General features: G+C 53.4%; 1 protein-coding gene across 2 annotated transcripts; it reads left to right on the plus strand.

Annotated features, from left to right (window-relative positions):
* Positions 1 to 375: 375 nt before the first annotated feature.
* ANKRD35 (ankyrin repeat domain 35) lies at positions 376 to 15894 on the plus strand. 2 transcript variants are annotated; one of them, XM_047085780.1, is made up of 13 exons: positions 376 to 414; positions 5687 to 5817; positions 6596 to 6684; positions 7058 to 7122; positions 7926 to 7983; positions 8172 to 8242; positions 8574 to 8680; positions 9257 to 9444; positions 10058 to 10095; positions 10742 to 12745; positions 14606 to 14695; positions 14977 to 15042; positions 15832 to 15894. In XM_047085780.1, the coding sequence occupies exons 1-13, from the start codon at positions 376 to 378 to the stop codon at positions 15892 to 15894; spliced, it is 3009 nt and encodes a 1002-aa protein (XP_046941736.1). The 2 variants fall into 2 exon arrangements, with proteins under 2 accessions (XP_046941736.1, XP_046941737.1); XM_047085781.1 differs by lacking the exons at positions 5687 to 5817; positions 6596 to 6684 and having other exon boundaries at positions 376 to 408; positions 7096 to 7122.
* Positions 15895 to 16710: the final 816 nt, after the last annotated feature.

The following is a 16710-nucleotide window of genomic DNA, read 5'->3' on the forward strand; positions in this document are numbered from 1 at the left end:
TGCGGAGGGGTGGGGCTGGGGGCGGAGTTTTAGCCTGAGCTCCGGTGGTACCTTCTGCCATAGAGTGGGTTGGAGCCGGAGGCGGGTTTGCTTTGGGAGGGCGAGGTTTGAGACCATGCCCAAGTCGCAGCCAAAGACTGCAGGTTTTTTGCTTTTGCAACGTCAGAGTAGGGCAGGGCCAGGGGCGGAGTTTTAAGGCCCCTCGGGTTCTCGTAGCTGATTGAACCCAGCGGGTCCTGGGGCGGGTCCTGGAACAGGTCCCACTCTGCTTTTGACAGCTCTCTCTTGCAGAGCCGCAGCCGAGTCCCGTGGGTTCGGGAACCTGTAGCCCCGTTCTCCGCGCGTCCCCGTCCCCCCGTGGCTCTGGCCCTGGCCATGAAGCGCATCTTCTCCTGCTCCAGCTCACAGGTGGCGGTAGGTGCCAAAATGTCCGGGAGGATGGGGCTGGGGTCCAAGCCCTGTGGTGACAGAAGTCTTGAGTCCCATCTTCATGCACCATCGCCTTTTCTCTTTATCGGTCTTTCCAGCTCTTCCACTCCCGCAATGCAGCCCGCCAGCCCTGCCTTCCCCAAGACCCTGGTCCTCTAGCCGCCGACTTGCCTTCCTAACGTCTGCCCTCCCCCAAGTTCCTTTCTCTTGGCCCTTTCTTGTCCTCCTAGCATGTACACCCCCAACTTCTAAGATATTTCCTGCAGCCCCTGCCCCTCCCTGAAGGCCGTGTCCACTTTTGCTCTCTCACAATACTGAACACCAAGCATCTGCTCTATCCCCAGCCCCTGCTCAGCCCCAAGTTCCACTCTATGTCCCAAGTTTTGCCCCACAGCCCCATTTTCAGCCCTGATCTGTCCTTACAACCCTGCCCTCTCATATGGCTCTATCCTTGCTGTTTCCTGTCGGCCCAACAAACTCCCAGGCCAGTGCCTTCCATTAGCCCTGCTTCAAAATCTTCTCTGTCCCTGCTTCCCATCTCCCCCTCCCCCCCACCCCCCGGCCTCTTTCACTCCTGCTATCTCATCAGCACCAGTGGCTCTCCAACATGGCTCCAGACTTCTTTCCAATTGGTACTCCCACACCAGCAGCCTCCTCCTTGCCCCCTTCGGCTCCCTGCCCCTCTCTGCCCAATGGTTGTCAACCCTAGTTTTCCCCCTTTTGCCCCAACCTCCTTCTGCTTGCTCTCTGTGGGTTAATCTTGCAGTCCCCCAGCCTGGCAGGCACTGGTAGAGGAGACATACTTGTCTGGCAGCTCCCCAAGAAACTGGGTAAGTTGCCTGCAGAATCCACCCTGGCCAGCTCACTGCAGTGTCTGGTTATCAGACTGGTTCTTGGACCAGTCAAGACCTCCTGCCTGCTTCTCCCCAGAATCTTCCTTCATTCAGAACCCTTACTCAGTTGCTTAGGCCTTGTGCTCTCTGCTTCCTGGACTGAGTTGGGGAAAGGTGACCATAGGAGAGAGGGTATAGTGGATGCTCTCTGAGAGCTCCCAGTAGAAGTCACTCTATTCCCCATGTTCTCCCAGAAAACAACACGAGGCCGATTACAGAAGGTGGGGCACAGAGAGGACGTAGCTGCCTCTTCCCTGAAGATCTCTTATAGAGAGACCCCCTATCGGGGGATGGCATTTTCTGTGGAGATTGGGATTGGGGCTCATTTAGAAGTGAAGTAGCCAGCGACCTGTGGGAATATTACTTAGCCTAACCTGACTTAGTGGTGTCCCTCAGGAGCAAACATGAGAACAGCTCAGCTCGCTCTGCAAGGGCAGGCCACAGAAGCCTGGACGTGAGTGAGCTATGAGGCAAGAGTAGGAACTCTGTTGAGGCCTGTCCTTGTCCCACTTGTGATTGCTTCTCCCGTCATCTCCACACATGGATCAGCCAATCAAAATGCATTTACTGGCTGACTAGGATAGGTACCAGAAACTGAAGCTACTCAGATTCCGTCTTAACTGATAATGATTTTCTGATTCACACGGACTCTTCCCTAGTCACTGAAAGTCCTCCACATTGCCCTTCCCTTTCCGGTCTGTGCAGTCGGCCTGCTCCTTAGGAATGGGGAAATTATTTCATTTTTCCTGATTCTCCAATCCTTGGTCAGTGTCTCCTTTCCAAGGTGCTGGAGTAAGCAATGGATGGAATGTTGGAATTTGGAAACATCCCTCCCTCACGCCAGCTCTACAGATGTTTGGCTATGAAGAATTTCCACCCATTCTCGACTCTCTTTAGTGTCACAAGCTCATAGGAAGTGAATTGGGTGGATTTAGAACTACCTAGCTGGAAAGAAAACAGTTGCCTTGGTCAGGATGGATCACAAAAAGCTTAAAAAATAGGCCAGTGTCAGCTGCAAATTGTTTCCTCCTGAAACTTCCTCACCCTTATGATAAATTCCTCCACTCCTTGGGTGGCTAACCACTCTGAACATGTTTGTCAAAGAAACAATGCAACAAGCCTTCCTGGCCACTCCCAAAGCCTGGCTTCCAAGTCTCACCGGAGGATTGCCCCTGCCTGTCTCCACTCCCACCCCCGGGTCCAGGGCCAGATGCCCGCACCCTTAGATTGAGATCAGGAGCGAAGATCAGTGATCATTTTAAAGTTAATCTAAGTTATCCAGAATATAAAGAGCAAAACAAAGACACAAATAAAAACCCGACTCTTATGGTCTCATTTTATTTTAGTCTGATTGATAGATGATGCTTTTTGAGGGAGTCTTACCTATTAGCTTTCTCTGCCTATGTAGGAAGTAGACCAAAAAATAGCTTTCAACAGTTGGCACTGAATCAGCTTAGAGGAATGTCAATTGCATTTAAAAAAATTTTTTTTTTGAGAGTCAGCTCCTGCTTTCTCTAAGGCAGCCTTTCCATTTCCACGCACCTGTCCTACACACATAGCCAGTCTTTCTCTCTCTCCTGTTGGTGTGTCCCATCTCAGTAGGATGCTTATGGGCACACAGCCAGAGATAAGGTAAGGCCACAATTACTTGTACAAAGGCCCCTAATCTTGGTTACAGAAATACAAAGCTTATCCTTGTTTTTGAGTCTGCTGATTAATGTGGTGATTGCTTCCTTGAGGCTGTGATGGCAACCCAGTGCCTCTTGTCCAAGGAGCTGGGGTGAGCAGTGGACTGGATCTTGGAATATGGAAGCATCCTCTGTCCTTCATCCTAGTTCTACAGAGGTTTGGCCATGACGAATTTCCACCTATTCTAAATTCTTCTTAGGGTAACAAGATTATAGGAAACAAACAAGGTGGATTTAGGGGCACTTGAGTGGCTCAGTTGGGCGTCTGAGTCTTGATCTTGGCTCAGGCCAAGGTCTCATGGTTCGTGGGTTCAAGCACTGGGTCGGGCTCTGCGCTATCAGTGCAGAGCCTGCTTGGGATCCCCTCTCTCTCCCTTTCTCTGCCTCTCTCTGTCCCAGAATAAATAAATAAAACTTTAAAAATATATATATTTAAAAAATCAGGTGGATTTAGAGCTCTCTAGTGGAAAGAAACGTGTCTATGTTGCTAAGACCCACCTTCACCATCTCTACAGCCTGGCTCTTAGGCATTGGCTGATATGAGCAAGATCCCTACCTCCCGTTCCCCTGTATGGAGAATTCTGAACGCAGAATTTCTGGCACATCCAAAATGTGCCCAGCAAGGCTAGGAAGGATGGGGATTGGAACTAGCATTTATTGTGCACCCACTATGTGGCATAGTGCTAGGTGCTTTATAGCACATTATATCACTTGGAAGCTGAGGTTCAGAGAAGTCGTTACATGCCTAAATTCACAAGGACAGAACATGTTAGAATCAGGATTTTAAGCGGAGGACTTCAGATTGAGATCAGCTGATGGCAGTGTCCTGCGGTGGAGGCGTAATTCTAACTTTCTGCTTTTTCTGGCTGTAACTCGTCCTCAAGGGACATTGGATAACATGTTCCTACATCCCAGAGTCTGTTGGTATATGGAGCAGACACTGTGTTTATTTTGCCCTTGGAGACTTAACCTGTTTGGAGACTCTTCTCTGTGCAGGGAGTAGCGTCTGAGGGTGGGTGGCTTTGCCCCGGAGGCCGCCTTAGACTGCATACATGGAAATAAGTAAACCCTCTTCCACACTAGTGCGTGTGGTCTGGTGGTGAGGACCAGCATTGGGCGTCAGGTGGCCTGGGTTGTGATCTCAATTTCACCACTAGTTTGTGGTGTGACCCTGGACAGTTATCCAGCGACAGTGTGCTTGAGTTTCTTCTGCTGTCAGATCAAATAATTTCAGCCCTGCTTGCTTTCCAGGGATGTTGAGAGGCTAATTGAAACAGCACTTGAAAAAGACTGTATGGAGTCACAAGGGCTGTACTAGCCTGAGATCACTCTTACGGGCGTGGGCGTTTCAAATCTCTCCTGCTTTTGCAACATAGTTTGCCCTGGCTATGAAAATAGTATCCCAAAATGAGTTATTGGGCTGCCGTAGACCCTATTTTTTTCTACCTCCTCCCAAAGCCTCTTTCTTGTTGCGATTACACCTCATAAAATGTAATGTATCACCCCCCAGCCCCTCCCACTTCCTGTTTGGTTAGAAGAATACATACGCTCGCTGGTAGGGTTCTTTACAGGTTACAAAGAGATTTTATATACCTCATATGAGGTTAGCTCATTTAATGCTCACAGCGTGATGAGGTAGTAATTATTTCCCACACGTTATAGATGGGGAAACAGAGGTGTTCCGTCGCTTGCTCTGGGTCCCAGAGATGAGAAAGTGGCCGAACCAGGCCCTGAACTCGGGCCTGCTGACAAAATGTGCATCCAGGACCCTTTTCACCATAGCCCAGATGTTTGCATCCCTTCCCCTCTCTGGATCCAATCAGGCTGTTCTGTGCTCTCAGCCCTGGGTGTTTCCACACAGCTCTCTCTCCTTCACGCCCTGCCATACCTCAATTATTGTAATTACCCCGCCACCTGCAAAAGTCAAGCGGGAATGATGGAACAATGCATGCAGGTGTGGCTGTTGCCAGGGACAGCTGCTCCCTGCCAGGGTGAAGAGGAGGGAGGCCTGGGGAGGGAGGGGGACGGGAGCTGCCTCCTCAAGCCTAGCTAGAGACCTATCTTTGCCTTTGGGTGGCTGTGCCATGGAAGGGGACGGAAAGGGCATAGAAATGAGATGGGAAAACAGAAACTCTGCTTCCCCTCCCAGGTTGGGGGCCCAAAGCCGAGGGGTAGAGATGGCATGTATGGCTGGGTATTTGGACTCCTAGCCGTGGTGTAAAGCTAGGTGCCTTGGCATCGCAGAAATCTGAGGACAAGAAGCAAAGCAGCGTGGGGAGATGAGCGGTAACGTGAGCCCAACTGGGAGTGGTTGGTGTGGTTCAGTTTGCTCGGGCAAGACCTGGAGAGCCAAAGGGAAAGTCGTCGTGGCTAGGATCGCTCTGAGCTTGTGCACCTGACAGCAATAATCACATATGATGATTTAAAAAAAAAAAAAAAGACATCTGAAATACTCTGCATCCAGTACTCGAACATGACCGTAAACCCAGTAGTCTACAGGGCCGACAATAACCAGCAGTGGTTTCTCAGTACAGCATGGAATGATCTAGGTTGAGGGACTTGTGGCATGTTGGAAGGACCTCGGCAATGTCTCTCTTCTGTTGCCTGTCATCCTTCTTTCCTTTTTCCACTCCAACCCCACCCCCTTTGTTCGCACCATTTGTGGCCCTGGACCAGGTGGAGAAATGGAACCGCCGCGACCAGAAGCTGCTGGAGGCAGTGCAGCGGGGGGATGTGGGACGCGTGGCCTCCCTGGCCTCGAGGAAGTCGGCCCGACCCACCAAGCTGAACTCGAGCGGCCAGTCCTCGTGAGTAGCCCCTCCCAAGCACCCTCCCTCCCCTTGATATGTGGTTCCCTTTGAAAGTCCTAAACCCCAAGATCAGGTAGGACCAGGGAGTGCCTACAGCCTCAGAGCCCTTTTTGTCTTAATCGGAAAGCGTATTGGTCAGGGTTTGCTATGGATCGAGTGCTACACATGGTGAGAGAAGAAGCTGTCCTGAGTCCAATCTCACAACCCAGGTTGACAAAACTGGCAAAAAACAAAACAAAAAAACCAGACAGGAAGCCCATGAAACAAACAGAAAACAGTGTATTTCTAACAACAACGTTTATTTATTGCAAGGGTAGGAGGGTGTGTAAGCTTGAGCCATTAGGAACCAAGTGGTAGCCATGAGCATCACATAGCTAGACAGAGTGATCCAGACAGGAGGGACATTATCCCTGTCTCTGCCCAAGTGAGCCTTCAAATGTCCAGTCCGCTGCTCTGCTCTCTGGCTGCCTTGCTCTAGGACAGTCCCAGTCTGTAAAGGGTCATGTGGTCAGAGCAACAGGTGGTTAGCTATGCGCTCCCTGGACACCCCTGCAAAAGTCTAGGTTGCTTGAGACCTGTAGCTCTTACTTCTGTCTTTGTTTCCCAGCCTCCTCTGGCTTTGTGACAGTTAAGCCACATAGCCTTTTCCTCAGAAAGTCAGGCTCGGGGAACTCCCCTGTCTGTTGTGGGGATTGGCTCTGGGGGTGAAGGACCTCCCGCATCCCTCATCTACTGGTCCCTTCATCCTTCTGTCCCTTGGCCTTGATTCTGGCAGGTTTCATCTGGCAGCCTCCAAAGGCCTGACAGAATGTCTGACTATCCTGCTGGCAAATGGAGCTGACATCAACAGCAAAAACGAGGATGGTGAGTTAGACCATGCACTGGGCCAAGCTGTTGGCCTCTCCTTTTACAGCAGCAGTGGCGGGGGGGGGGGGGGACACCAACTGCCGGAAGTTCTAACTGTGGCCCCCACATCTTCCTCACCGGCTCTGGCCAGCATCCTTCCAGGGGCTCCCCTCTCTGCAAACCCTTCTCTGGGTTTACCTCACCCCTACTCCTACCTCTGCCAGGTACCAGGCACTGGGGGAACAGGAATTTCTGGCCCCATGGGGCTGAGAGCTTGCTTCTCTCTCTAATCTCCCCCTGATTATCTGTGCGTCTCTTGCCTTCCCTCCCTGTGAGTCATCGGCTTGCATGGGGCCACCCGCCCTCCATCTCCCCTTCTTTCTCTTTCCAGGAAGCACTGCCCTGCACTTGGCCACCATCTCCTGCCAGCCACAATGTGTCAAAGTCCTGCTGCAGGTAACAGAAATCTCTTGATACTACTTGTGGGAAGGGAGGAAGTGGGCCTAGAATCTTCTAACTTTGTCTTATAGTCACAAGCAACATTTGGTCAAATGGACCCCTCTCACCCCCCTCTCATCAGCAAGAGAGCTGATAATCACGTATTCATTAATTCACAAACTTTTATGTAACTCCTACTATGTGCGGACACCATGCTTCATGCTGCCCTTGAGGGCCGGTCATAGAGCTGTGTTCCCAGGGACTGCCTGCCCGTCATTCACATGCCATTGGCAGAGCCCCTGCAGAGGCCAACTACTGAGTGGCTGGGCAGGTGGCCGGAGGACAGAGGTGTTCACATCCACCCCAAATTCTACCATCTGTTTTTAAGGAGCTTGCAGGCTAGGAGCACTAAGACAGATACATAGGTGAAACAACATGCAGACCAGAAACTGGTCTCCAAAAGGCACAGTTCAACAGGCCACGGGGCAAATGGCTCTTCTGCTTTTGTTCTTCCTGGCCCTTTCCAAGTTCCCCAATTATGATCCTAAAGTCCCAGGCATGGACCCAGGTGTCATTTTCCCTAACGTGCTTCTTTGCCTATAATCTGATTTTTCTTGGGCCTTAGGTTTAGGACCCAGGGCTGAATTTCAAGGCTGCTTATCATCCACCAGGGGTGGATTGGGCTTGCCTAGTAGTTGGCCAGAGTCACGGTCCTCCTTCCCCTCCCCATAGTACTATGGAAGCTGGTGCCCTAAGAGGGGGTATGTGATAAGAGTGGACCCGCCATGCCCCATGCTGCTCTCCTTTGTGGCTGTTTGCAGCATGGTGCCAACGAAGATGCTGTGGATGCAGAAAATCGTAGTCCGCTGCACTGGGCAGGTATGTGCCAGGGGACCGGTGGGAAATGGGGTGGCTGCAGGGACCAGTGGGCGGAAGGGGAGGGGAGACAACATTTGGGGAGCAGGGCAGGCCAGGGCTGACTGCTGAAATGGTTGGCGGTGATGTTGGGTCATAGTCTGACTAGGTGTCTTTCCTGCTTCTTCTTAACCCAACCATCCCTCCCCCAGCCTCCTCTGGCTGTGCCTCAAGTGTTCTCCTGCTGTGTGACCACGAAGCCTTCCTGAACGTCCCAGATAATGTGAGTGTCCGCTGGGCGGTGACCTTCGCAGGGAGGCTGCTACTCTCCCTCCCTCTCTCTCTCTCTCTCTCAGAGCTTGACTGGCTCAGCTCCATGACTGCGGCTGCACACACCTCCTCTTCCTTCTCCCTCTGCTCCTCCTCCTCTTCTTCATGGAGAGGTTAGGCCTTATCTCCTGGAGGACTTCTCACCCTTCAGAAAGGAGTATTCAGCCCCTGGATCTGGGCTTTTTTCTGGAGAGGTGTCGGGAGAGGGCAGTTGGTAGAATTGTCAAGCCCCTGGCTCCCCCTGGATCCTCATGAACTCCCCTCCCTTCCCACAATCTGTGCAGGACGGACGTACACCCCTGATGATCGCATCGCTGGGTGGCCATGCAGCTATCTGCTCACAGCTACTGCAGAGAGGTGCCCAGGTTAATGTCACGGACAAGGATGCCAAGTGAGCCTTCCCCACCCGCCTTCCCAAATCCAGACATTGACCGCTCTAGAAAGGAGCCCCTGGGCAAAGTGTGTGTATGTGTGTGTGTGTGTGTGTGCGCGCGCGCACGCGTGTCTGTGTGTCTGTGTTTTGGGGAAGAAGGAAGACTAGTCTCTGTTTTCTTGGGAACCTCCTTCCTTCTGAGCAGTTGCTCAGAAGGCACAGATGACTTCCTGGCACAGATGACTCCGGGAGTGGAATCGATGCTTCTGGGTTCATTTGCTTAATTTACTGGTTTTCAAACTATCTTCTAAGCAATGGGATCCTTTTGCCAATAAAGAAGTCACGCAGCACCTCAATATAGAAAGTAGATGAACACAGAGCCCTTCAAATTGGCCCCCGGCTTTCTGATGCTGCACCTCCAAGGAACGGCATTTGAACAGTTCTGGTCTGCTCGAACGCTTTGTCATTGGCTGGCACTGGTCTGTGGTTCTCCTTGCTGCACCGAGTGAGATCTGACTCTGAGCGGAATTTCTGGAACCAGGACTCCTGGATTCCCTGGGGAAGGCCTATGCCCAGATCTGTCCCAACCCACAGGTCGGCTCTGATCCTGGCCTGTGAGAAAGGCAGCGTGGAGGTGGCCGAGCTGCTCCTGAGCCACGGGGCAGACGCAGGGGCGGTGGACAACGAGGGGCACGACGCTCTGCATTATGCTGTACGCTCGGAGGACAGGGAGCTGTGGAGGCTGCTCCGGCAGGCCCTGCTCCGGCAGGGGCGGCAGGGAGGTAAGGCAGGTTCCCTTCCGTAACTTCGAAGTTCTCCTGGATAGCCTTAGAATCCCAGAAGCTTCTTAGAATGCCGTTTGTTCCTGGACAAAGAATCCCTCTATCATCACTAGCTAGTGGAATGTTGATTTACTTATTGCTGCTACTTGTGAAATGAGCCCAAATTCTCAAAAGCATGGTCACAAAGTCCCTTCATGCAGCCTTGTCTCGCTGAAGGCAATTCTGCCTGGTACTATCGCTAGCATTTATGGGTTGTGATCGTAAATCTATTCGTGAGATTTGATGGTCAGTCTCCGTCTCCCCCACTAGGCCGGCCACTGGCTGTTTTGCTCACCAGTGAGGTCCTGGTGCCTGCAACCGTGCCTGACACAGTGCCCAATAAATAAGTGAGCAGACAAAATGAATGAGCTGGCCCATCTCTGGGATGGTGAACCGAAGATGCTAGATAGTCAGGGACCCTTTCAACGGGGGTGGCTCCTGGCACCATGAAGACATGTGTGGGAAGGTTATTGCATCGAGGGACTGTTCCTCTCAGAAAAAGTCTGAAGATAAAGTGTGGGCTGGAAGAGGACCTATCTCTGCTCTCATCTCCCCCCCCTGCTTTTTTGTATAGGTCAGGGGCTTGCTCAACATCTGGATCTTACATCCCAGGTAAGACCCTAAGTGCCTTTTGCCTCTGACCTTCCCCTCCCCATCTCCCTCCCCAGGCTATCTCACTGGGATATCTCCCAGGGAGTGGTCTTCGGGGCATCAAGACAGTCTAAGAGAGGAAAGGCCGTCCGGGGGCTGGGCTAGCTGCCCGACTTCACTATTCCTTTTTTTTTTTTTTTTCCAACGTTTATTTATTTTTGGGACAGAGAGAGACAGAGCATGAATGGGGGAGGGGCAGAGAGAGAGGGAGACACAGAATCGGAAACAGGCTCCAGGCTCTGAGCCATCAGCCCAGAGCCTGACGCGGGGCTCGAACTCACGGACCGCGAGATCGTGACCTGGCTGAAGTCGGACGCTTAACCGACTGCGCCACCCAGGCGCCCCATTATTCCTTTTTTTTTTTTTTTTAATTTTTTTTTTCAACGTTTATTCATTTTTGGGACAGAGAGAGACAGAGCATGAACGGGGGAGGGGCAGAGAGAGAAGGAGACACAGAATCGGAAACAGGCTCCAGGCTCTGAGCCATCAGCCCAGAGCCTGACGCGGGGCTCGAACTCATGGACCGCGAGATCGTGACCTGGCTGAAGTCGGACGCTTAACCGACTGCGCCACCCAGGCGCCCCCCATTATTCCTTTTTTTATGTAGGCCTCCCCATCAGAGTCTCTGGTGGGTTCTCCACCCCAGAGCCTGTGGAGAGCGGAGCCCGAGGAAGAGGAAGAGGAAGACCCATGCCCGGAGGAGTGGAGGCGGAAGTATGAAGAGGAGCAGAGGAAGGTTTCTCAGTTGGAGCAGGAGCTGGTGCGAAAGACGGAAGAGAGCGAGGCTCGGGCTGCAGCCTGCCTGGGCCTGGAGAATGGGATTCGAGAGCAGGTGCAGGAGCTGGGGCTTCTCCTATCACCACAGCCTGGGACTCCAGGAGGGCAGGGCTCTAGTCTCCGGCCTGGAGGAGATGGCATGGAGCAGGGTTGTCCCCTGGACCTTCTGGCCGAGCGCATTCAAGAACTAAAGAAGCAGCAGCAGGCAGCAGCTGCAGCTGCAGCCAAACGGGCGTTAGCTTCTAAGAAAGCAGAGGATTCGGTCTCGGGGGAGGTCACGTATGAAGTCCCTGGAGGGGCCCAACCAGAAGAACAGGGGCCACCCCAGAGCCCCAGGTCTGAGACCATTGGGAAAGCCACAGGACAGCAGCTGACCACCAGCGGTGGACAGGCCCTTGGCCCTGATCACACCGACAAGCCACGTGCTGGCCAGAAAGAGGGGCCCCGGGCCCCAGGGGCTGAACCAGCAGGCACCGCGGCTGCACCAGTGGGCCCCGGAGACGTGAACCAGCTCCTGCTACAACTGAGGGAGGAGCTGGCCGCGGTGTGGCGAGAAAAGGATGCCGCCCGAGGGGCTTTGTCAAGGCCGGTCCTGGAGGGAGCTCTGGGGACACCCCGGGCCGAGGCTGCGGCGGCTGCCTGGGAGAAGATGGAGGCCAGGCTGGAGCAGGTGCTGGTGAGGCTGGACAGGGCCAAGGCGGGATTACCCGTGAGCCCTGACGCCGCTTCCCGGCCCAGAGAGGGAGCCCTGCACGCCGGCCCAGAGACCACCTCCGAAGAGAATGAAGGGGGGCGGCCAGGGGCTCCTGGGGCTCGCGGAGAGCCTCTAGGGGCCCCCGCAAGGGGACAGGTGCCTGGAGGAGGTCCGGCCAAGGGACGGTTGGAGAAGGAGGTGGCGGCCCTGCGGCTGAGCAACAGTAACCTGCTGGGGGAGCTGGGGCAGCTGGGGCAGGAGAGGCAGCGGCTGCAGGGGGAGCCGCAGTCCCTGAGCCAGCGTCTGCAGCGGGATTTCGTCCCCAAGCCGGAGGCGCAGGACCAGCTGCGACAGTTGCGGCGCAGCGTGGGGCTGCTGACAGATGAACTGGCCGCGGAGAAGGAGGCCACCGAGCAGCTGCGGCAGCGCCTGGCCTCCCAGAGCAGTGGCCTCCGCGGGCTGTGGGACGACCTGCCGCCGGACGTGGTGGGCAGGGGCGTCGCGGGGCGCACGGCGGCCGAACCCCTGGAGGAGCTGCGGGCCTGCATCCGCGCCCTGGCCGACGGGCACCGCGAGGCCCAAGACTCGCTGGCCCGGCTGGAGCAGGAAAACCGGCGGCTGCGCGGGTCCCCCGGCCCCCGCGGGGAGCCACCCGGCACCTTCTCACAGGGCCCAGTCTCCCCCCAGGTGGCCGCTCTGGAGCAGGACCTGGGGAAGCTGGAGGAGGAGCTGCGGGCCGTCCAGGCCACGATGAGCGGGAAGAGCCAGGAGATCGGGACGCTGAAGAAGCTGCTGTACCAGGCCACTGAGGAGGTGGCCGAGCTGCGGGCCCGTGAGGCCGCCAGCCTGCGGCAGCACGAGAAAACGCGGGGCTCGCTGGTGGCCCAGGCCCAGGCTTGGGGCCAGGAGCTGAAGGCCCTCCTGGAGAAGTATAACACGGCGTGCCGGGAGATGGGCCGGCTGCGCGAGGCCGCGGCCGAGGAGCGGCGCCGCAGCGGGGACCTGGCGGCGCGGGCCGCGGAGCAGGAGCGCCAGGCCGCCGAGCTGCGCGGGCGCTCCCAGCAGTTTGAGAAGACGGCCGAGGTGCTCAGGGACAAGGTGGAGCATCTCATCGGGGCCTGCCGGGACAAGGAGGCCAAGGTGAGCGGGGCGAAACAGCCATCGGGGAAGGTGTCCGTGCGGCTCAGGGTTCGCCGACACGCACCAGCCTTGGTTTAGTCAGTTTCATACCGCTGAACCGAACTCCCATCATCTGCAAGGACCACGCTGTGTTCTCCGGGCTCTCGGGGATTTGGGGTTGAGATTGGAGGTAAGGTTAAGGTATAGATAAAAGAGAGGAGGGGGCTTAGGTATTCGAATGTGGGACTCGGGGTTAGAAGCAGGGCGGCCAGGCCAGAGCTAGCCCAGGCCCTGGACTGCTAAGGTTTGTTAGCACGGGTCTCTTCAACAGTGTAGATGCTGTATCAGCCCAGCAAGAGGCCTGAGGTCCGTCGGGGTGGGTTGCTGTGGTTTTGCTGGGGTTCGGAGGAGGTGACTCAGGGGCCGATGGGTTTAGAAGAGTAGGCTAGCCTGGAACACCTCCCTCTCCCCTTTCCACTTCAGTCCCAACGAGTTCTACCTAAGATTGCCATCAACAGGGAGAGCCCCCATGCAAATTAAAAAGTTTGAAAACCCCCGTGTTAGAAACCGGAGTTTCCCAGCGACTACTCCAATAGTCAGTGTCAAGTCTCCATGTTTCTAGGAGATGTGTTTGAGGAATCCGAAAAAATCAATTTAGAAATGGATGTAGTGATTTTAGAACTGCCTATGAAATGAATGAGATCAGTTGTCTTATTAAAGGTTGTGTGTCTGGTCAAAGGTAGAGTGATTTAAAAATATAGGGCGTATATGTTTTTTGGAACGTAGAGTGCATACCAAGAGAAGGACTATTACGCAGAATAGGAATCAGTGTGGGTGGGGCTAAGTAAAGAAAGGAGGAATTTTGTGTTGGTGTTGAAGGAGAAGATGCATGTAGACAAACGTGCAAAAGAAAATTGTGGGGTCTGGCATCGTCTGGATTTGAATTTCAGCTTCAAAACTTACTGCTTGATCTTGGGTGAGTTATCTGAACCTCTAAGTCTCTTATCTAGGCCTCATCTATAATGTCCTCTATGATATGGGGACAATAACAGGGTTTTCATGAGCATTACATTAATAAGATACTATATTTAAAATACTCAAAACAACTTTTGGTAAATGGTAAGCATTCAGTAAATAAAATCGAGCTATGTTTAGTGTCCCTACTACTGCCGTTTCTATTACCGCTGGTTACCATTAACCAAGTTTGTGCCTCAGCCTCACAAACCACAAAAACAAAACTCACTTCTATTTCCCTCGGTGGTCAGCAGCCACGAGTAGATCAGGATTCGGTACAGAGTGGAGAGCACCAACAATGAATTCAAAGAGATCTTGGTTCAAATCATTATTTTGTTACCTATTAGCTGTATGATCTTGACAAATTACTTAACTTGGTCTCCTTATCTACAAAATGTGAATAGTCACACTTCTCTCAGAGAAGTCTTGCTCTTCTTGGGACAGAAGAAGAGCTGTTTTGGGTATGAATTGAGACAATGCGTGTAAAATTTCCGGCACATATTCTATACCCAATAAAAGAAAGCTGACCTTGACCCTGGGTGGTGTCAGGGTGGGAAGTGACTTGGGCCTCATTGGTCCCCTTTCTTTCCTTCTGGCCTCAGATCAAGGAATTGTTTTATTAACATTTATTTATTTTTTGAGAGTCAGAGAGAGACAAAGCACAAACGGGAGGTGCAGAGAGAGGGAGACACACAATTAGAAGCAGGCTCCAGGCTCTGAGGAAGCGGTTAGCACAGAGCCCGATGCAGGGCTCAAATCCATGAACCGTGAGATCATGACCCTAGCCAAAGTCGGTTGCCCAACCGACTGAGCCACCCAGGCGCCCCTTTAAAAGTTTTTTTTTTTAAATTAACCTTTATTTATTAGATCAAGGAATTGTTGAAGAAGCTGGAACAGCTTTCAGAGGAGGTCTTGGCAGTGCGGGGAGAAAACGCTCGCCTTGCCTTGCAGCTGCAGGTATGTTTTGGCCCTCAGGGAAATGGACACCACTAGGGAAGAGGGTGGGTGGCCCATGGCAGTGAGGTATGCGTGGGAGAGATTCTGGGAATTGCAGAGGCCTGGCCAGGTGGGGGTCCAGGTTGGGCCACTGATGGGCTGAGGGAGACCATGTGGCACAGCTAACCACTTCATTCTGTTGTTCCTCATGCTGTGGGGAGGGAGGGTGGTGGTGACATGTCAGGGTGGGTGTGCTGGGGTGTGGGGTGGGTGCATAATCTCTCACCGGTGCTCACTCCCAGGATTCCCAGAAGAACCATGAAGAGATCATCTCTGCCTATAGGAAGCACCTGCTGAATGCTGCTCAGGTGAGCCCGGGAGGGTCTAGGGACAGAGAGTCGGGCAGGGGGCATTGCATTTGGGGTCCCTCCTCCTACCTGCACATACCTGTCATTTGTGTAAAGCTGGATTTTGTTTGTTTGTTTATGTTTATTTATTTATTTTGAGGGGAGGGTGCAGAGAGAGAGAGAGAGAGAGAGAGAGGGAGAATCCCAAGCAGGCTCCACTGTTCAGCGTGGAGCCCGACACAGGACTGGATCTCACGAATATGAGATCGTGACCTGAGCCAGTATCAGGAGTTGGCTGCTTAGCCAACTGAGCCACCCAGGCGCCCCAGAAAGCTGGACTTTAGATGTTTCAGTGCCAGGTCTCCGGATCTCATTAGGCAGATCAAGAGTGGTTGTGCATGGATGTGAGGGGGAGAGGCGTTTGCCTTTCCTCGTCAATTCTCTGATCTACTGCAAGGCCTTTTCCTGTCCCTTATGCCCTTTCTCAGTTTCATCCTGAGCCAAATTATCCCCTACCAAGGAGGAGAGGTGGGTGGCTTGCTCCTTGCTTCGGAAGAATAACAACTACAAAGAATCGAACATTTGTTGTGCTCTGCTTTATAATCATAGTTTTTAACCTTCGTAGGAGTCCCGGAAAGTAGATATCATTATCTCCTTGGAAAGACAAGGAAACAGCTGTAGAGAAGTCACATACTATAAAGCAGGGGACATAGTAAAACAGCATTCGACTAAAGCACAGAACGATTCCTTATCTGTCTCTCCCCATTTTCTGTTATTCATCTCCTTTTCTTTCCTTCCTGTCACTTATAGGGTTACATGGAACAAGATGTGTATAATATTCTGCTGCGAATCCTCAGCATACAGGAAGAGTGAGGCAGCCGGGGCCCTGAGGGGTGTGCGATTTCTCCTGATTTCTCTGTTGTGAGTTGTGGGTCAAGGGTGATGGGGGAAGCAGCCTGGAGAAAGGACTTGGGAAAGAAAAGAGAGGGAATTGGAGTCTCCTTTTGCCCCATGTGGTGGTGGCTGACATTAGGGAGCCCTGTGGGGTGTAGATCATTTGAAGCGAGGTCAGTTGAGAGGACACAATCTGCGGAATCACTGGGTAGAGGCGGGAGGCAGGGGGCAAGTAGACTGAAGGGGACCAACGTGGGATGGGGACCGAGACTTGTTGAGTAGCTCTCCTAAGGCCCCAGGCTAGAGACGCCAGGGAAAGGCAGCCGCGATGGCAGAGTGGCAGGGTGGGACTCTGTGAACCCCAGAATCTCTCCTTCACCTGCACATCATTCATTCAGAGGGTAGTCACCCCAGCTCTTCCTGCTGCCATCGTGCATCTTCTCCGGTCCAGGTAGATGACGTCCCTTTTAGCATCTTGGCGTGGGTGGGAGGAGGCTGAGGAGATGGAAATGTGTGCATTTCACTCCTGAATTTCTTCTTTCAGGGAGTAAGAGCATCCCTGGCTTCCAGAGGCTCCATCAGGCTTTGGAGGGTGGGGCCAGGCATGGGGATGGCATGGGTGGGGCTCCACCTGACACTGTGGACCCCAGACCTGAGAACCTGAAGCCTGGAGTCGGCATGAGACCAGAGGAGATGCACGGAGGCCAGCTCTATGGAAAATAAAGCAGGAGGCGGTGTGGTGTTGGGTGTCCCTGCTTTCTCTGTTCAAAGGCGAGTGGGAGAAGGAAACTTTTT

This window comes from Lynx rufus, unplaced genomic scaffold, assembly GCF_022079265.1.
Source record: "Lynx rufus isolate CCGP_SWC_20201006 ecotype Redwood Valley unplaced genomic scaffold, mLynRuf1.p SCAF_2, whole genome shotgun sequence".
In the NCBI taxonomy this organism is placed as follows: Eukaryota; Metazoa; Chordata; class Mammalia; order Carnivora; family Felidae; genus Lynx; species Lynx rufus.